Consider the following 21,533-nt stretch of genomic DNA (forward strand, 5'->3'; position numbering starts at 1 on the left):
CTGAACAAATATAAATAACCAACTTTTAACTTGAGAATATTTATTCAGCGCAGGAAAAAACCTATTGTTTTGAACAAAATCACTAATTTTGTGACGAACTGTTTTCATGTTGAGATTTTTTCTGTTTTGGGGTAATTCATTTATTTATTTTTTTAAATCTAGCATTTCCAATAATTTATGGACTGCAGTAAAGTTTATGGGGACTTTTGAAGAGATGACCCACAGATTCCTTAGTGCACATAGCAGACAGAATAAAGTTGTTCACCACATGTTTGTTCTTTGTTTAGTGATCAAGAGCTCAATGTTACTCTCATCAGACTAAAGCACACAATTACAATAAACTGTCTAAAAAGCTGCACATCTTTATATTTGTGATGTTAAAACACTTTCCAAAAACAGCATATAATGGTTGTTAGAGACATTTTAGCATTAAGCTTTGCAGATTGTTATGCCAAAATGAATAAAAATGATCCTCATTAAGCCTCATTGGTAGCGATAAAGAGAAATATGCTTATATGTCACACCATATTTATGCCCCTGGAAACAGGAATCTTGCATTACTAATTAGTTCCCAGAAAACTCAGATTAAATTTTAAAAAAAGCTAATCATAAATTTAAAAAATATTTTAATCACTTTCATTTTGTAGGAAATGTTGGGGTTGCCGGTAAGAGTGACTCCAGTTATTTTGTTAAAAACTGATTTCTTAACATGCGTTTTCATCCCCAATGAACAAATTAACTCATATTTAAGGTTTAATGTTACCATTACGTTATCAGTGCTCCTTCAATTAAAGTAAAGTACAAACATTTATTTTAAAGCTACATTTGTCAGACATAACATTACATTTGGTGAAAAATTTACATTTACATTATCTGTAAACCCTAAACTCTAAAAATTATAATAAAGGCTTCAAATATTTTACTCTGTCACTAATTTAAATAATATGCAGGTTCCATTTTCTAATATTTTCATGATATTTAAACATTTTAACTGCATCAGTAATGCAAGTTAGGAAACCATTTGGAGGACTTGCTACAAGCACTTTTGTTTCAAGAAATGTAAAGACATCTCATGGTTCAATGTACTTTTAAACATGTTTGTAGAGCTACAGAGCACAGAGAGGAACTGCAGTGAACAGGAGGGTGTATATTAGTCATTATTACAAGTCTGCAACGTGGAACCTTCCTACAAAGTCAACCTGACCTCTCTGTGTTTTTATTACAGCATCATAAAATGCAGATAAGGTTCATAAAAGACTAAATGGTCTCATTCTTTTCCTTGTCCCAAATAGAAGAATTGTAAATAATCAAACTGGTTAACGTCTGGACAGCTTCTAAGAGCAGCGTAGCTGAAGAAGAAATTCAGATTGTGACCTCACCCTTGCTTTGGGATGACCGTCAGACAGTCACCAGTCTGGGCATCCCAAACACGGATCTGTCCCGCCAAGCAGCAGCTGGCCAGCAGCATCCCATCGCTGGCCAAACACTCGATGTCCTACAAGAACCAACGAGTGGAGTCATGTTTGCAAACACGCTTTATGATAATACCGTGAAGCATTTTTATTAGTCTTCCAAAGCCCTTCTTACCATACTGTGTCCCCTCAGCAGCAGAGGGGAGATCTCACTGACAGGTGGAGAATAACCGTAATCGTCGCAGGGCAGTTCGCCTCGTCGCCGACGCCCGTGAGCAACGCCGTTTCGGCCGTAGTTCCGGGGACAGAGAACGCGGTAGAGGCAGAAGAGCAGCAGAACCAGCAGGACCCCTGCAGCCAGGCCCAAAGCAGCAACCCTGGACAGGAAGTGGGGAGAAGACGGCAGAAATGATGAAACTCTTTCAGAATATGAGCGCATTTTAAAAAAATTGTTTCTAATCAGCGATTATATAAATATCTGCACAAGTGGAAATATTTATGTCTTAAACATATTTCACAAGATCCTGACAAGGAAAATCCGCCTGCTGTCAACTGAGGAATGTGGAGTTAAAATGATGATGAAATGATGACCTTCTTTGACCAAAATTGGCTTTGCAACAATTTAATGTAAAGTTTGGAGCTTGAAGAATCCTAACATTTGGTTATTTTACTTTCTAAACTACAGTAACCTGAATTTGACTTTTTTAAACAGGAATTAAATATGTAAAAAGTAGAACAGAAAAGGGGAGTTTTTAATCAGCCTAAGTTCTAAGTGTTAAAACTTTCAATTATTGGCCCGTAAAGAAACAGTCATCAATTTGTCATTTATTTCTGAAAAAAAAAAAAAAAATGTATGCAAAAAGGTTTTCTGTTTTATTTTGTTTAAATCTAATGAGGGGATAAAATGTATCTGGTCTCAACTCTTCATCTAAGAAAAGGAGAAATAAAATAGAAAAATGTAACAGAACTGACATAAATAGCAATAATTAGGTCATGATTTTTACTTTATTTTCACCATTCGAGCCAGTAAAAGCAGATGTCTGGAAAGAAACCAGTGCACATTCCACTTCTGTGTAAGAACCAGTTTATACTCGACTCCAAAGCAAATCGCATGTTATCTCAACAGCGCCTCAGGTTTATCTTTACCAGCATGGGGCAGCAGCAATTTTCCAGAAATCTGGGAAGAGGACACGGAAATGTTTTGTTTTGAATACTTGGAATCTGTGTGAGACATTCCCAGTAAGAGAATCTCCCAGCCGAATTAAATCTATTTTACCGACTTATTCCCCCCTGTGGTAAAAAAAATGTAAAAAAATAAAAAATTGTTATAAAAAGAAGAAAGAAGTTTTTCGGGTTTCATGATATGCCCCTCATTAAATTATGCAACACCGATCTTTAGCACACTGGTCTTCTCTCTGTTTCAGGGTCAGATGAACTCAACAGCCTCTGCTCCAACTGCGAGGGTCACAACCCTGACCCAAATATTTGAAAACTAACATACAGTCTGAAATGAAAAGATCAGCTTCCACTCCAGTGAACTGCAGTTGGGAGAAAACACAATGTCTTATATAACACAGAACAAAGACAACTCAACTCCAGACTCTGACATTGTTGGAGCGAAGGTAGATGAAGAAGATGATAAAAGACGACTGGATAGAAATACTGAACTGTGTAAAATCACACGTTAATTTGTGAATGTAGCCTAATAATAATTTGAAATTAGAAAAGTAGATTTTATATGATGAATCTGAAACTTAGTACAACATCTCAGTAAACTGTAAAACCCAGCAGAGTTCAGCTGCATAGAAATCCTTTCTCAGGAGGATTAGCTACATTTTTCTACACCTGAATGCTCCATCTTTAGATTCAGATATCAACCAGTCAACCGGCTGCAAATCTGATATTAAAACTGTCCGTTACTCTTTGGTTTTCTCAGGTTCTGTAGCGTTTCTTAAAAAAATTATTTGGAAGCCCTTTTGCACAAAGTACAATGCAAAGGCAACTAATTATTTAAAATATATGAATTGGGTTACATGTGGTAAACAAGCATTCTGTATATATGACACAATTCTTAGATAAATAAATACGACTTAAAATTATTTCATCATGCAGTTTCCTGTGAATGTGGCCACTAGGTTCACCTTAAATACTTCCAGACATGTTTGGTCTAACTGATATAAATTCAGAAAGCTTTTTCTGAATGAAGTAGACTATTCTTTGCTGATGCATTTAAAGGAAACAAAGTGGCTTTTAATACACCAGAAGTCTGTGTATTTCAGAGTACTCACTTGTAGAGGGTGAGGTCTGTCTGTATATCTGCAGAAACTTTAGGGATTGATGGCGGAGGGTGTCTCGTGTCCTGAGGGTGACGCGTTTCAATGGCCTCCTGGGGGCTCAAGTGAATCGTGACAGGAATTACGGGGAGAAGGCTGATGTACCTAAAATTGACAAGGAGGATGACATTTTTGATCCAAAAATTAGATTTTAAAATAAAGAAAGACACGGTTTTAATTTTTTATGTCTTCTTGAAAACAAAAAAAAAGCAGCTGAAAGTAATTTTGATGGTAAAGTCAAAGGTGAGTAATGTTAGATTTATTAAGAATGTCATCTTGCAAACATTGTGAAAACATTAGGGTACTTTTTTTGTTTTTTACTAAAATAAAAAAGCATTATACAGAATAATAAAATCCACTCTTAAAGTAACAAAATAAAAATGTATTTCTTAAACGTATTTTTTTTATAATTTTTAAGATTGTTCAAAAAAAACCAAAACTATAATCCTGTTCTTAAATCAAAGAGAAAATCTGACCCAACTGTGATTTCAATGCAAGTCATTTGATAAAAGTACTGCTGTGATTTTACTAACGTTACTAATAACGCTTTGCTAACATTTTAGAGAAAAGTTTATAAATTTAACTGGAAACTGAAATCAGAAGGAAAATAAAACCTAACCAATGTATACTAAGATTGATTTTCTATTTGTATATACAAATCTTTTACTAGTTACATAAAGTTCAATATAACAAACGTTTAAATCCAGTCTCCTATTTTAGAGTTACAGATGAAATACTAAATTCGTAATTTGAGGCAATACTCACTTCTTTGCTAAAGTTATATTGTAGTAGCTGAAAAGCGACGGCCAATGCCTAAAAGACAATCTCCTCCATCCTTCCTCATCTTCGGCCCCCCAGGTGATCTGGGGCACGGAGGGCGGGGCGTGGGGAAGAGGTCCTGCTGGGCCAAGGTGACCTCGGGATTGGTTTTCAGGTAGTGGAGTTGGAGCCGGAGCACGGTGGATGCTCAGGGTGCTGGTAGGATCCCCGCCACGGAAAACCGGTGCCACTGCCAGATGGGGGCTTAAACCGCCTCCGCCGGAGTCCCCCAGGGGGCTCTGCTCAGACACCTGCGCAGCCAGGTAGGTGCGGATTCCGGCCGGGTCCGTGTAGACGAGGATGCCGATCCAGATTACCGTACCAGCCTGAAAATGTGGAGAGAAAACGAGATTAGAACTTGTGAATCTGTTGAGTTGGGATTGGCCATGGGCTCATGGTTTAATAAAAATACTACAATTTCGGAATATTAACATTAGAAACTAGAAAAAATATAAAAAATAATTTGTTTTAATTTAAGCCAGAAAAAGTCAATATCCAGCTGCTGATAGAAATAGCAAAAAATGTTATTTTACCTACATTTTTTCATTGGCCTTTTTATTATGATACATAACTATATTTTTATTTAATTAAAAATATAGAATAATAGAACAAATGTAGTAAAATCCAGTAGTCTTCATAGGCAGCGTGTTTGGAGTCAGTTGGTTTTGTCTTCCTTTTAAGTGAGGAAAACGTATAGAAACCTGCTTTCAACCAGCTGACCAGCAGAGCGCAGCAGCAGGCAGAGGAGGAGCTACATTAGTCAAACTCCAGCCACTTCAGGACATTGTCTAATCTTATAAAAACACTGTAAAACACTTGGTATGAAGGACGTTTTATGATTTTGAATCCTCAACCTTTAGAGTTAGTTTCTCAAAGAGAAAGTAAAAATAAACACCTTTGACCTTAGAAACAGAACAAACATCTCCGAAAGTTCAACTTTAGCTACTATAGTGGCTTAATAGAAAAAAAGCAACCAGCCAAATAATAAATTGACTTAAAACTTAATTTAAAAACTAAAACCAGTCAGAACACATACGTAGCATAAAGAGATGAGCTGACTCACCATGATGATGCGCTGGGCCAGGCGTGTGCGGGCCAGGAAGTACACAACACGCAGTCTTTTAGGGAGCCTCAGGTTCCTGAAGGCCGGGGTCTGCAGGGTGATTGTGTGGGGGGAGGGCCGAGGTGGAGGAGGGGCCTCTCGTGTTCGCAGGGGTCCCGGTTTTGATGGAGGCAGGCCGGCCTCGGCGGGAAGCCGGCGGTTCAGGTCAGCCAGCTGTAATTAATTTAGATTAATTTTTAATATTACATTCACTAAAGTTGCATAGGAAGTAAATCACCAATTTCTTGATTACTATTTATTCGCTACACACAGTTGTTTACCCTCGTATGAAAAAAGCTAATGTAACTTAGGTTGTATCTGAAATAGGATTCCTTCTCAGAAGTAAAAAAAATATGTTTTCTTATTAAATGTTTGTTTTTTCATGCAAGTCTTACCTCCATACGGCGAATATCTATAGACAGGACTGTAGTGAAGAAAAACATCTGCAGGAAAAAGTCAGAAACGAGCCCCACGACGGCAAAAAGACAAAACTCCTGCACAAGACAAAAATTAGTTTAAATCACTTTATATTCTTTAACTTTATCTTTTTTTTATAGACAGAATCATGTTTTTCTCATGATGCAATGATTAAAGCAAATTTCTCCAACCTGGATAGCTGGCACCAAGGTGAAATATCCAATCAGGATGATGCACAGCTCAGTGGCCATGTTCTTCATGATAGACCAGCTCTCATTACTAAGGCCTAGTGAGGCAAAGGACAAAACATAAAGTGTACAACATGTTTTTAATCCCAGTGAATCCTAAAAAGATGACTGGGTGAAAACCTTACCCTGAGCAATTCGAAGTTTGACCTCCAGGTCAACGGGTGTGGAAACTACAGACTTGGTGAGCACCAACACATTTTCCAGGCCGATCACAACAACAAGGTAAGGGAAGATCTCACTGCAAGGAAACAAAAGGTACATTAACCAAATATGAGTCAGAAAGAATCTTAAAGAAATCACAACAGGCGTTTGCAGCATTGTCAAAGCATTTAAAGGAACTCTTCAGACTGACAAAGACCCGTTTCTAACCTCATAAACACCGTTAGCATACAGACATCACATCGTACATGTTGAGCTGAATGCAAGTTCTCTGAAGATGTTTCTCCTGGATGTCTGACTCCCCTTTCAACAAAATGTGTAATATTTTATTTTGTTTCCATTCCTGGCAGATATGGAACATGTTAAAATAAACTGTAATCAGACTGATAAGAGTTTGATGTCTAAAATATTACATTGTGAAAATTACAATTTTAACTGATTTTCAGCTGCTTCTATTCACTTCTGCCAACAAAGCATTTTGGTTATTAAGTTGTGGGAAGAAATGTGCTGGAACACGATTAACAGAGCTGCTCAGGACAGGAGCAGAAATAACATCTGCCTGGACGATGTTAGAATTTCTGTTTTTTGAATTTCACACTCTGACCCCAGATGTTATTCATGTTGAAATAATTACAGACCAGAATGATCCGCCTCCTTATCTCTGCCTCATGAAGGCTGTAATCAGCCTTAGGCAACTTTATGGTTGTACTCAGATGCTTTCTTTAATGTTTTCTACACATATTTCTTCACTTCAGATTAGGCCGGGCTATCTGCTTTACAAATAAATATCACTTGCTTGCATTTCAATTATCCCTTCTGGAAGTTGACCTACATTTAAACTTGAAGTAAATATAAGCTATAAAACATGTTTGTTAAACAAGATAGCATGCAATGGGAGGGCTGATATAACTCTGAGCCATGAAGATCCAAAGTGTGCATTGGTGAAAAAACAAAAATAAAAAAATGTAATCTTCATAAACAGAAAATTCAATGAATCAATGAGATCAATTTATTGCCCAGACCTACTTTGGATATGAAAGTGAATGCAGCTATCATAAACTATAAAATACACGTGACATAAGCACCTGAATAATCCACCTTCATCAGATTTATCTGGTCCACAAGATAAGCCTCTTCAATTAGTTGTAAACACATAAGAAAACCAACCACAAGCCAAATAAATATAATCCTCATGCACCATAAAAAATGGTTAACATCAAAATCATGTCATAAAAATGAGAACGCTCACACAAACTGCAATAAAATCTGTTTCTCAAAGGGATTTTTCTGAGAGAAGTTTTCTTCATTAAAACAGCCAATCTGAACATTTTGTTAGAAACTAATTGATGCCTGCAGGGAATTTCCTCCCATTACAAAGTGACGAGAGATTAGTGTGAGAGTACCGATAAGCAGGAGCTTTGGAGGTAAGTGTATAACTGGGTCACAGAGGAGTCAGCAGCTCTACATATTACATCACACACATAAACACACACACACACGCACACACGCGGGATAAGTTCTGTAGCCTCCAGTGTGAATGAAGTCAATCATGACTAAGCAGAGTTCACACCAGCCAAAGTTGCATCTTTTGAGTTATTAATCAAACAAAAAACATTAAAAAAATTATAGTGGATCAGTTGAGCATAGAAAAAGTCAATATTTTTAAAAATATGGATCTTCCAGTTTGAACAGTTTGGTAAGTTGGTGTTGCCCTGGATTTGTTTGTGCAAGCCCACCCATAATGAGCACAGCCTTCGGCAGACATGCGTGGATCTTAGGCAGTGGTTGAACACCAGGGTGCCATTGTCACGCCACGATGTCAGCTCTTTAATAATCCTCAAATGATTGGACGAACCAGTTAACGTCAACCAGACAAGATCTCCTCCCTCTGAAGTCGTCCAACCCGCTTCCACTCCCAGCGTTTCCTGTCCTATCAACAATGACACACTGACTTTTGAGTTCTGCTTATAAACATTAACAGACATCAGTCTGAAATCAGCGTGGAGGAAACAGGAAGTCTGATGCATGTGTGTCGGTTGTGTGTCAATGCAAGTGAGTAAGCAGAATAAGGCAACAGATAATAAAGCTAACAGTCTCCTAGGGGAGTAAATGTTTACCTCAATACATACTGAGGTAAATAAATAACATGAAGGGGATTCCATTGTATTGTTCTAACAGCAGTACAGAAACTAAAAGTCGTGATTTCAGTGTGTGATATCAAATATGAACAACATGGGAGTTTTACTCACTGTCATAAAGTACAATTTAAACAAATCATCCTAAATTTCATTTAGATCCTTTCAGCGGCTTTTTTTTAACCCTTTATTGAAAACAAAAAAAAAGTGCTGGGTTTGAAGAAATCTCTCCAAACCATAAAGTGTGAAAACTGATGGAAAAACTGTTGAATTCTGACCAATCATGTCTGGTGGTGGAGGACAAACCAAACCTTTTTACTTTATCTTAACAAAGCATGAGAAAAATGTGGGCACTCCTACCCTCCGTTCAGCGTGGGCGTCAGGCCAAACAGCGTACACAGTCCCACAGACATGAGCAGGGAGCTGAGGACGGTGACCACAGCAGCCAGAGCCAGGCCCCACTTAGACTTCACCATGTCGATCTTACCTGCAAGGAAGGAGGAGGAGGAGATTGATTAACTGTTATCCCTTTGTTGCCTTCTGGCTACCAATATCTGATGGACACATTAGCATTATATTCATTATAGCATGGCTAGAATTATTTTGCAAACCATACAGCACAGTTGCATGCACAGTTAACCTTTAATTTAAACAACTAATCTTTAATAAAGATTTTTATATTTTATTGCTTAGCACAGCAGTAGCTATCAATTCTTTCTTCCACAACTTCAAACCTGCAATATCATTAAAAAAAGCCTTTATTTCCCTCTGACTAACTGAAAATGTAACCAATTTCTAATCCAAATTGTTTTATCCCAAGTTTACATTAAGCAAGGCAAAATGTCAACTAGCCAAATATTTACATTTCATCTTCTTTGGCTGTGCTCAATCATAACAAAAACTGAATTTTCTGTTATGATTGAGTAAAACAAAAACTGAAATTTATTGACTGATGGAAAAAAAAACAAGAAAAACCACAAATACCAATTAACGAATGAATGAAGAAAAAAAAATACTTCAGAGGGCAAAGTTGCCTGAAAACAAATAAAGGTTATATGTAGTGAGACAAAATGTAAACCAAGAAACCGTCAAACTGCTGAATTAATTTAAAGTTCCTTTAAAAAAACTCTAGATAACTGTTTAAGTGTTGCTAAACTATTTAAACAGTAATTTATTCCTATCTTTATTTTTACTACATTTCCCAGATATCCTTTCAAGACAGAGTTGAGATCTCAATATCACAAAAGAGGTTAAAAAAGGCAAGTATGTAAACAAATAATGAACACTGTGTGCCTGTTTTGAACCAAAGTAAATACCTCAAAAAAGTTAAAGAAACCTGCTGTTTTAAGAATAAACAGGCTAATAAAGCTTTGTAGATGTTATTAACATAATAGGAGGATATCAAAAAGGATTACTGACATACAGTAAATAAAGACTGCAGTCATATGCAGTTTGGAAACATTTGGAAAAACTACTTTTAAAAAGGGGGAAAATGTCTTTTAACTCATTGAATTTGAGTTAAATCTTTGTCTTGAGTGCTTATGTTTGTACTCTGAAGTAATGTTTTCCCTGGAAGCTGCTGGAGGTTTGCTTACTGCATTCTTACAGAGGTGTGCAATGTTCCAGTGTGAGGATAATCCCTGTGCCAGACAGGAACAACCTTGGCACTCAAACAAACGTGCACAAACAAAGGCACAGCGGCCACGGGTCTGAATGTACGCTTTACAAAAAATAAACACAGAGTGGAGCCAAAATGGATCAAAGACGCAGGACGGACGTGCAGCGCAGACTTACGGGTGGAGAAGTAGATGTAGGCGAAAAGGATGATGTACGTGGTGACGAGGGGAATCAGTTCAGCGATGCCGATCTCCTCCTTGAAGTGGATGTGAACCATGTGGTCGTCTCTCAGGCTGCAGTTGGCCGATGGGTGAAGCTGCTTCAGACGGGTCCGTAAGCTACTCAGAAAGCTGAACAACACGAACAACGTGACGATAATTAAACAAAACAAAAAAAGTGCAAAGGAGTGTACAAAAGCAGTTTTCCCTCGATTCAGTTTATAAGGGACCAAATTTGAATATTTTTTTGTATATTATTGTTACTCAACACGCTAATACGTATATCTGAATCACAGCAGGGTGCAAGTATGAATGCTTTTAAATAATTAGGTGTTTAAATGCAATTGGGAGGACCTACAACTGATGAGCAACACGTGACAAGTCACCACATATAAAAGTAAACACAACATTATAACTGTATCTTCTTTCAAAGCTAAATTCTGGTCTAGTTCCTATGAATATATCAAGCAATCAAGCAGCTTTGGGTCCAAAAGGATTAAATTGTGCACAGTTATTACATCTAACCTGATAAAAAAAAAAACAGAACTCGCACATAAAGTCAGGATGTTTTGGTCTCAACTTGTACATTTGCAGTGGTTTAATAATTTCCTTTCAGTAAGAACAATTATGCAGCAGTTTTAAGCAGAGAAGGCCTTGGAATCCTCTGACATTTAAATTATACAGAACATTCACGCTTTATATCAACAGGTGTTTCTGAATTAATGTGGCATTAAATCCTAAGAGGAGAAAACTCTTATGTTAAAAACATTGATATTCCAGTCAGGAGGATTCATGACTGTCTAAATGTCTAAAGTATTAAAAATACCATCCAAAGAAATTGATTCATTTCTTTGCCTTTTAACTCACCCTGCATCATAGTTAGAAAGAACCACAGTGATTGTGTATGTGACCACTCTCTTCCTGTTGTAGTGACTGACTCCTGTGTGCTTTCCAGGGACGCCAAACAGCAGGTCTGAAACACACAAAGACTGAATTATTTTTTTTAACCCAAAACTGCAGCAAATTGCCCTAAATTACATTTTTACGTTGTGGCCACAGACCACGTGTCAGACAAATGACTTCAGTGTGATCAGGAGTCACTCCTCGGTTGTCAGGATTATAGGTGACACAACCACCATGAACCTCACTAGTATGAGATCATTTATTACTGCTGTATAAGCCCAAAACACACCAGCGTTTGGTACATGTTGATGTCATATAAAACAGTTACGCTTGGATGGAGAGGTGGGACAATATGCTAGGATACATTAATATAAGGTCCATAGAAATTAAACTGCTTGTGCAAAGTCAGCATAAAAGCCTTTTAGTTCATTAGTTTGATTAATCTTTGCTCACAAGCGACTTACAATAGGTGATCCAAGATCATTTGAAAGAGCATTACATTTGAGATTTAGTTTGGGTTTAACAAGCTAAATTAAGCAACTATCTTTGCAAAAAGCACACTTTTTAAAAATCTGTCTGATTTGCCATTTGCATTCATTATAAAGACATAAATTAATGTATTTTTTAAGAATTTCAGCAACATAGAGTAATAACTATATAATCATCAATATTTTGCAAAACTCTTACAAATGAAATCAATGCGTACAATCAACTATAACCAAAGGTTAATCATTTTCTTATCTCAATCTAAAGAAAGTGACTCAATAGATGTGTTTCCAATAATACAATAATTATATAAATTGGAATTACAAAAATAGATTTCCTTAATGCAAATACCACAATATTGAAAAAACTTGCATTTTTTAATCAAAGGTTTTTTGCCCCAAGATGTGGTGGTGTTTCAGCTGGAACAAAATCAATGTATTTCACAAAACTGCAATGGAAACACTTTTTTACCATCACACGAGTCATGTGATCAACAACCAGAGGATCATGGCGCAGCATGTTTTTTAATAAGTTATCGCATGACCAAACATATTTACGTGTGATTTTAATTACATTTCTTATTTTGAGGAAACACCACAACTGCGAAACATTTTGACAACATTTATAATGGAAACGCAGCTAATGAACTCAGAGGTTTAGTTAAAGAACATTAGTGAACAGACAGTATCACAAAGACCAAATGACACACTTTTCAGATTTTTATTTCCAAGCAAGTTAAAACAAAACATGTAGTTTTCCTTTCACTTTTTAAAAAAATGCACTACTTTGTATTGGCTATCGCAAAGAAATTCCAAATTAATGCAATTAAGTTTACATGCAATGTGATAACATTTAAGAGGTTAAAAAAAGTGAGAACAACTTGATGGGCTGGAGTTCTAGGTTTAACCGTCTCCCTCTGCATCCATCCTGCACAATCATCAATCATCAGCAGAGTTTCTACCTCGCAGTGTCGCTGAGGTGTGCAGTCCTTTCGGTTCGTGTTTCTGAATGGTCTTGAGGAGGTCCGAGTCTGAGTCAAACAGGTCTCGCTGGTTCTGCCAGTAGTTGCCAGGAGAGACGAGGAGGCAGCCGTGTTCTGGCAGCACTGACTGCATCCGCCGTAACCCTGGAAACAAGTCTGTCACCTGGAGACATAGAGCTTCCAGGCTTCGAATGCCAGAGCTGGAAGGAGAAGAACCCAGAAGGTAAAAGTGATTGGAAACGTTAAAAAAAGAAATTAAAGGGACTCAGGATTAGTATTTAATGTTATGATAAGAAAATATGCCTTTCCATATGCTGAAAAACATCCCAGATCATCAGCAAACCAGAGCCTGACGTACATATCAGTGCACATCAGAGCTTGCACAGTGCAGCTGCCAAACAAGTGAAAGAGTTTCTCTTTTTTTCTTTTCTTTTTAAGGTCATGGATGTTTTCCTTTCTTGTTGACGCAAATCAGGTTGAGGTCAGCAGTTTGTTTGGCCTCCTGCAAAACGTGAGGAGGCCGGTTCATCACAAAAACAACAAACTGTTGGTGTAACAGGTGTGTTTACCCATCGGTGTGGACGTGGTTGCGAATCTCCTCCAGCAGACTGAAGACTTTCCCCAGAGGCGACCGAAACACGTCCACCGGCACGAGGCTGCTGTCCCACGGAGACACGGCTGCCTTCACCAACACCTGCTGGATGTAGGCGACCGGAGGCCCGTGGTACTACAGCACAAACACACACACAGGTGACTCCTTCATAGGAAGTATAACTCCTGTCAGGCTTTTTTTTCTGAAATTAATCTCGATGGTAAGAATCTTGCATGTATACAGTTCAGTTACATGAATCCTGCATTGCAGAAACTTAAAATTTTTAACATTTCTACGTGACAAATGAACAATTAGGTACAAAAAGTAGAGCATAATTGCTAATGAGAAGCAAAACGACTCATGGTTTTTGTATTTCTATTAAGCCCTGAAAACAATACTTGCATGTTTTAAAAAAAACATCTAAAAGAACTGGCTTTAAAGTCTTGCAGGAGATTTGGATCTTTTCAGTTCACATGATACTGCCACAGAACTGCAGTAGGATCAGAGTGTTATGTGCAGTGTTAGTCTTTCAGGTACAGAGTTTTTTATTTAGGGAGAAAACAGAAAAAAGGTGGTAAAACACATTTGTACACCACACCTTTCAGATTTTATTTCTGAAATATAAAAACCATGCATTTTTTTTCTTATTTGTTTTTAAACTGTGGTGGAAATCTTATGTGACACATTGTTAAAAAAATAATAATAATAATAATTATATATATATATATATATATATATATCCGCTTTGTCTGTAAATATGTTCTCCCCAAACCTTCTCAAGTAGTATAGTTTTAGCTTCACCAGGGTTCAGATTCAGTAAAAAAGCCATATTAAGCTTTTAAGCTACTTTTGCTATCCAATTATTATTTGATTAATCAGAAATTCAGTCAACAGATCAGCTCTACACTGTATTGGTGTTAAGTCAAGCAGAAAGTGCTGAACTTTTTACATGTTGATGTAAAAAGCATTTATTTAGCTGAAGATGCATCTTATGTTACAAATTATTAAGGATTTTTTATAAGAAATTATATATTATTGCGTTTCAGGAAACAAAAATTTTTCTTTTCTATTTAAAAAAAATGAATTGAATTGTTTACTTTAATCTTTTAATGTATTTCTAATATTGCATTAAAAAAAGACTGACGCTTAAATAAAAAACAGAATGTGCCAATTATTTTATCCAATTGTCATATTAATCAATTACTAAGACAATCAGTAGTTGCAGACCTTAAATACATGTGTGACCTCTAATCTCTTACCCAGTCTGGTCGTTCTAGGTCTCCCAGAGGCTCATGGGGAGGGACGCTGTAGTCTCGCACCCCTGTGGTGAACTCCACAGGACCCGTCCCAGGCAGGGGAAGCCTCAGCAATGGATAGCTGGCAGAACGACAACAGAGAATCTACCTGAGTCCGGATGTGTTTTCACAATATATGTCAAATATTTTATTAGAATAATACAATCAATGAACCGGTTCACTGTAAGAGGCCACAAAGAAAGTCACAAAGAACCGACAGTCATGAAGAATCTGGGTGTTTCCTTGTTTGTGGCTGATAAACTCCTCAGGAAAGATGAAACCGGCACCTCTGGCTTTTCCTGCTAGTCCCAGTTCATAAAGAGGGAACTGTTTCATTTTTCTCCTACAACTAGGTTGGTCCATCTCAATCAAGAGTCGACACCATTTACATGCCTGGGCCTGTGTGGGAGGCAACATTGTCCTGCTTGTGCTTACATCAATAAAACAGGAAAAATGCTGCCAGTACTGAGCTGTGGATGATGAAAGGAGATGTGTGTGAGATTCAGATTTGAGACAAGTAGAAAAACTCAGAGGGGGAGACTTCATAATTCATTTTAATTATTGTTGTTGTTTATTTTGGATATTTAAAGTGTTTTGCAGTTCCAGTGTTAGATGTTCTTTAGAAAATTTTTTTTTTTACCTTTGAGAGTGTATACTTGCATTAAAATGTCATTATCATTATTAGAATAGTTGAAAGTGGTCTCAAAATGACATTATCATCATTTACCACAATAATATCTCGGAGAATTTATCATTCAGACTTTTTTTTTTATCATGACAGGCTTAGTGACATCATCGCCAGTCTTTAATTTCTCTCAGTCCTAACATGACTCAAAGTGGCGTTCTCAAGTTAAAAATAAAACTGAGGGCTTTCTGCCTGAATCAATTAGTCTTTCTTGCAGAGTTAGTTTATGTGCACTAACTGGGCGCTGCTGAAACGAGACAGAGAGATCTCAGTTTGCTGATTCACTCGTTTTGATTAATACTGAGGATCCATGCATTCCCTGAAAGTGCATGATGTGCTCTTGTCCAAATATTTTTTACTCCTTTAAAAGTATTTGTTCTCCCTCTTTCATCCCCCTTCCTCCATTAAGCTTTCCATGGCCTCCTCCGGTGCTTCTAGGTCACTGTACCAACACAAAAGCTTCTTTTGTGTTTGGCCAAACCCCCTCCTGTCAGGCAGATGGAGAGACAGGCATCCCATTCTCGCAGGGCCACTTTCTCACAGCCCCAGCATTGCCTTTAACAGCCCCGTCGATGAGCCTTTTCCTCCCTCGCTTTCCCCTCGGGTGGCAGCCAGCACCCTGCCGCAGCGTGCTGCAGGGCGAACACGCAGCAGGTGCATGAGTGTGTTTTAGATTGACGCGACTGTTTTACAATCCCTGCACTGATGGGGCCCAAGCAAGTCTCTGACCTATGTCCTCTCCTTGGGCCACTTATTTAGCAAGAGCAGACACTGTATGTGCACGTGTTAAGTGAGCGGTGGTGCTGCCAGTGGGGGAGCTGGTATGTGTGTACAGATGGCCTTGAACTCAGCCAAATCTTCTCTTTATTCTGTGCAGTTCAGTGAGTCCACACTGTATGACAACTTTGCTCACCTTTCATGTGTTATTGGAGGCCGCATGTCAAAAACGAGTCTCCAAAATATTTATCACAAAAGTCAGAGCAAAGTCCACGTTCTGCGAGAACGGAGCAAGTCTGAACCTAAAGTTTTCAAACAGCCGTAGATGAAAAGGTGTTGATAACGTTTAAAAGAGCTGCACTTGAAAACAAGGGAGACATCATCGTAAGATGAAAGAGACCATCCTTCAGCATGGAATATAAATAAACACTCTGTAAACTATTTGTCCAAAACAAGTTTGCTTAAAACAAGAATCATTAACAAAGTTTCTGGAGGTTTTACCAACTCAAATTTAAGACTTTTTAAGATCATAAAGAGTGGAATTTAAGACCTATATCTCTACAGAAATCTTAAAACTCTTCCAGCCAATTGGCGATAAATTTGCACATACCCATGATGGTCATAAAAAAGCTAGCTAGCTAGCTAGCAAGAGTATGTTAGCAGTAAATTAATTAGCCTCGAGTCACAAAACACAATGAGGACGTCTGAGTGTGTCTTTAACTCTAGTCTGACAAAAAATCCTGTAAGATAAACACATACATAGAAATAGGAGATTAAATAGTTCCATCAAGACAAAATTTAAGACTTGTCATTGACATATTACAGGACAACTTATGGATTTCAGCTATTTTAAGGCCTTAATTTTAGATAAGTGAATTTAAGACTTTCAGGATACACAGACATCCTGCTCTTTTAATATGAAAATAAACAAACACACTTTAAACTACAATATTTTCCAGAGTGTAAGTCACTTTTTTCCCCATTTATGATCCTGCAATTTATTATAAATGTGATTAATAATCACATTTTTCTCCCTCTTCATAACATATTTTTTAGTCCAGAGTACTTGTCCAATAATGAATTGCCTAAAACAAAAATTATGAATCAGCAAAAACATAAATAAAAAAAGTTCTGATCTATAAAAAGCACAGAGAAAAGTTTCTCATGTTTGTTAAACGTGAAAAGCAGAAAGCATACAGCGCCTCTTAAGACTATTTCACACTTTGACAGGTACAACCACATTGGTGAGAATATTTCTCACCAATGTGATAGACCAACATATAGCAGAATGGAAGAATGTGAGAAATAAAAAAAATTGACTGTTTTAACATTTTCTTTCAAATAAAAATCCCGAAGCTCCTGCAGTGAATTTCAATGAAGTCAATTGCTCTTAAATGTTGTCATCTCTGCCGCAGCATCAAGTCTTTTGCAGCACCTAACAAGCTTTTCTTCTTGTATTATGACTCATCCGTCCCCAGGATGCTTGTGAAAAAAAATAAATAAATCACTCCCACAGCATAATGCTCCCACCACCGTGTGTCATGAAGTGAGTCATGAGCTTATCAGTGTCTTAAAGGGGTTAAATACAAATGCACACCACAATGTTAGCATTTCATTTGTGAATAAAAATTGAAAACCATGCAGAATTTCTCCTCCATTTCGCAATTAAAACACCATTTGTGTTAATGATGTATATAAAATCTCAAAGTGCATTGAAGTTTGGGGTTAAAATAACTCCAGGGGCATGAATACTTCTACAAATCCGAATGAGTATGATGTATAAAATAAATGAGAACAGAAGCATAAGTGCCTCATCGCGGGGAACCTACCAGCAGGTGAGGATGCTGGCGGAGGTGAAAAGGATGATGGGTACTGGGTAGGAGGCACACAGCAGCCCGTGGCGGTAAAAGGCCGCCGAGATCTTCTCTCTCAGCTGCTCGCGCAGCGTCATCCTCGTGCTTGTGGTCAACTCCCGGCCATTGGGAAGCACAGGGCGGCCGAGGACGGTGCGCCGCGGAGCATCCAGACACCTGAGTCCAAATATGTGAAAAGTTCAGCAGGTTTACATTACAACATATCTTGTTTGTCTCACCAACAACCTAAAATCAAGGCAATCTCTTAGAATGCAGGAGGAAAAATATATAAAGTACATTTCGGGTTTGTCAAGATTTTGTTGCGAAACTCCAGAAGAAGCGATATGCATGATTCATGTCGGTTCTTATAAGGGAAATTCCTATACTACATTTACAGAAAAAGACACTGTGACGTCTTCAACACCAAACCAACTTTACACTCCCACTCCATTAGCAAACATGGTGGCGACTGAAAAAATGATCTGTTTTCCTTTCCAGCTCCAACTGTGGTCACATGCTAGACAGCGTTAAACACACAACTCTTTCAGAAGCCAAAAAGGTGTGGGCACATTCCCCACTGGAGAAAACATCCAACTCCAACCATCCACACCTGGAGGAAAACAACACTTACAAGCCCATTTTCTTGGAAGACATTCTGGGTGTGTTTCCATGTTAGCAGGAAGGAAAAAAGGGGAGTACACACTTAACTGCTGTGTGTTCTCCCAAACAGCTCAGACATTACCAAAACATTCAGGACAATTAATGAATAAGTCTGATTATTTTAGGGCTGACAACTTTAACCGGGTTAATCATGATGAATCAATTATTAAGACAATATTTAACCAATTTAGTAATTGATTAATCATTAACTGGAGTATAAAGACTCAAAAAAGCCATTTGGAGAAAGAGCATATTCAGAGCAGTAATTAGGGCAAAAATATATTAATTTTCAATTAAGATTAAAAAAAATACTTTTGTCTCTAAATAATTTCTTTTTTTGCACCTTTTGCTATCCAATTATTCATCTGTTAAATAAAAAAATAATCAGAAGTCAGCCGTACACTGTATTGATGTAAGGCAAAAAAAAAAGGGCTGAGCTTTTCACACGCTGATGTTTGAAGTATTTTTTAGCTGCAGATGCATCTTTTGCTACAAATGATCAAAAGGACTGTCGTGTTATTGCATTTTAGGAAATAAATTGTTTATTTTCTTATACAGGAAAAGGAATCAAATAATTGTTTAGTTTGCAACTTTTAATGTATTTATATTGTATAAAAAACACTAAGAGTTAGACAAAAATGTGCAGAGCATGCCAAATATTCTAAAACAAAATAAATCAATTAAAAATAACTGTTAGCTGTAGCCTGAGTTTATTTTTTTTATTTATTAAAAAAACACTGCACTGAATATTTAATATATTCTTAATTTTTTTTCTTTTTGTAATTACCATTTTAAAAAACCAATGTTATAATATAAAAGTTCAGAGGCATAAATTCAGTAAGAATGGTAACAATTTACTAAAAAAGCTTAGCAAATTGTTACATATTTAATTAGAAATGGCACAAATATTAAAATAATAAACTCCAACTCTGAGCTCCAGAGATAAAAACAGTTTTATTCTCACTTGAGAGCAGCCTGAACAGTGACAGGTGAACGCTGTGTGAAATCTTTGCCTTCTGCGTGTTTGACCTGAAACATCTTCCCTCCTGTACCAACTCAATCTCAGCTCCTGTCTGTTCCCTCAGCAAACAGGTGGTTTGCCGTCTCGCTTCATATCAGAGTTTAAGTTTCCCAGGCAAACACAAGCAGAGCTGCAACGGAAATCTCAACAGCATAGGCATTGTTTTTTTTTTCTCTCTCACTAACCCTCTCTCTTACCTCCATACAACACCAGCCACTGTGTCAAACACAAAAGCTTCACGCCGCAGTGACAGTACCTGCTGATGGGAGAGCGGTTTATCTGTCGGGGTCCCACCTGTTTACGGCCCTTGAAAGCGGCAGCGCTGGGATTTTTTAGGCTAATCTGTGTGTTGTGGTTGACATAGCGCTGCCTTCTCGAGTCAAGCAAAGTTTGTGACGGCTTGGCTCTTCCCCCCGGGAGCGACGGAAACATTCCCTGGGAGGAATTCTCCCCAGGAGCCTCTTGATCTGCTGTTATAAATACTCCAAACAGTAAACACAGCAACGGCAAGCTTACACAATGGCTTCTGCAAAACCAAAAGACAGGAGTTTGAAGTAAAGCCTTCACAGACTGTTACCAGAGAAGTGTCAGAGTCCCACTCATTTCTTCTTGCTAGGCATTCACTCCATCTTTCAACTGTCAGTTCAGCTCGCCGAGGACTGCAGGGTTACGTTGTTGCAGCAGCAAGGCCTGATTCGGCAAAAGGGATCAGCAGCATCTCCGTCAGTGAACTAATCCGGGATTGAGCTGATCGGAAACTCGGCGAGCCGGGTGCAGGCCCGGCTGTGGCCACCTCCCATTGCACTCACTCCTACTTGGGTCGCAGTTCTCAGGCCAAGAATTCCAAGACATTGCTGCCCTAAAAGCATGGCAAGGCTGAAGGAGTCTTTACAAACACCAGCGCAACAAAGAAAGTGGCCACTGGACAACGGCCAACAGCAAAGTGTTGGTAGGCAGCAGCCCCACAATGGAGGGTTTGTGTTCTCTTCAGCCGTTCTGGCAGGTGATAATCAGAAAGACTTTGGAAAACTTTAAAGCAAAAAGTCTGCAAATTTCAAAAGAAATCCTTTAGACAGAAACTTTTTACCATGTCTCTGTCCAACAAAGTTTTTATCTACATTAATAAAGTTCATTTTGGCTCTGAATGACCTCCATTAGGTGGAGAGTTGGTGAGCTTTACAACAACACATCAGCAAAGAGAACTCAACCAAAGGGAAATCTTAAAATAAAACAGTTGGGCAGAAAGTTAAAATTCTTACCTCTTTTCAACCCTTCCAAAAAAGCCCAATTTGAAAGCCGCCCCAGGTTTCATTGATTGCAGCGGCATGTCGAAGCACCGTTAAGCATCGTGCATGACGTGCATCGAACGGCCAAAAACAATAACCACCGACATCCCAGAAAGCTTCAGGCTGCATCCATTCTCCCAGGCATAACTGCATCAAAATTCAGTGACATAGTTGCATAATGCCGAAGCATGCGCCGCTGATAAGCGGAGACCATCAGTCCTGTTGTAAACCGCAGAGACAAGCTCCCTGTGAATGAGCTGCAACACAGCAGTTTACGAGCAGAAGAGGGAAAGTTTCTGTCAATCAGTAACCAGGTCCTAATAACTAATGATGTGAGACAGGCGGACTTTTCCTGTATTGGTCGCATCGTTTTAGACTAAATGCTTAAGAGAAGCAGGAAAAAGACCCAACTAATTATGTCGTATTAATTATTCCTGGAGAACAACATGCAGAAACTTTCAAACTATGTATTATCCACTCACTGTAAATTGAACCTAACATATTTCAAAGTTGTTAAAATTATTTAGGAGTTTTCCCAAGAGAGAAAACACATGAATAGATGGAGGGGAGCTGATGCAACCTTGTTGCAACAT

General features: G+C 38.0%; 1 protein-coding gene across 6 annotated transcripts in view; it reads right to left on the minus strand.

Moving 5' to 3' along the window:
- Positions 1-21,533, minus strand: part of scap (SREBF chaperone) — a 28,591-nt gene that overhangs the window by 5,878 nt on the left and 1,180 nt on the right. Inside the window, exons 1-17 of one of the 6 annotated variants that reach the window (XM_017309704.1) lie at positions 20,232-20,426; positions 19,911-20,124; positions 17,950-18,150; positions 14,683-14,800; positions 13,401-13,558; positions 12,811-13,031; positions 11,328-11,433; positions 10,420-10,592; positions 8,986-9,112; positions 6,457-6,569; positions 6,275-6,369; positions 6,062-6,160; positions 5,628-5,840; positions 4,511-4,890; positions 3,701-3,850; positions 1,588-1,789; positions 1,380-1,495 (exon numbers count right to left, since the gene is read on the minus strand). In XM_017309704.1, the coding sequence (XP_017165193.1) occupies positions 1,380-1,495; positions 1,588-1,789; positions 3,701-3,850; positions 4,511-4,890; positions 5,628-5,840; positions 6,062-6,160; positions 6,275-6,369; positions 6,457-6,569; positions 8,986-9,112; positions 10,420-10,592; positions 11,328-11,433; positions 12,811-13,031; positions 13,401-13,558; positions 14,683-14,800; positions 17,950-18,150; positions 19,911-20,086 (2,648 nt within the window). In that variant the 5' untranslated portion in view covers positions 20,087-20,124; positions 20,232-20,426. Of the gene's footprint in view, positions 1-1,379; positions 1,496-1,587; positions 1,790-3,700; positions 3,851-4,510; positions 4,891-5,627; positions 5,841-6,061; positions 6,161-6,274; positions 6,370-6,456; positions 6,570-8,985; positions 9,113-10,419; positions 10,593-11,327; positions 11,434-12,810; positions 13,032-13,400; positions 13,559-14,682; positions 14,801-17,949; positions 18,151-19,851; positions 19,873-19,910; positions 20,427-20,913; positions 21,153-21,533 lie in introns of those variants that run through there. The other 5 variants (XM_008430898.2, XM_008430897.2, XM_008430900.1 and 2 more) reach the window with 5 other exon arrangements.

The sequence above is a fragment of the Poecilia reticulata genome, linkage group LG16 (assembly GCF_000633615.1).
Source record: "Poecilia reticulata strain Guanapo linkage group LG16, Guppy_female_1.0+MT, whole genome shotgun sequence".
In the NCBI taxonomy this organism is placed as follows: domain Eukaryota; kingdom Metazoa; phylum Chordata; class Actinopteri; order Cyprinodontiformes; family Poeciliidae; genus Poecilia; species Poecilia reticulata.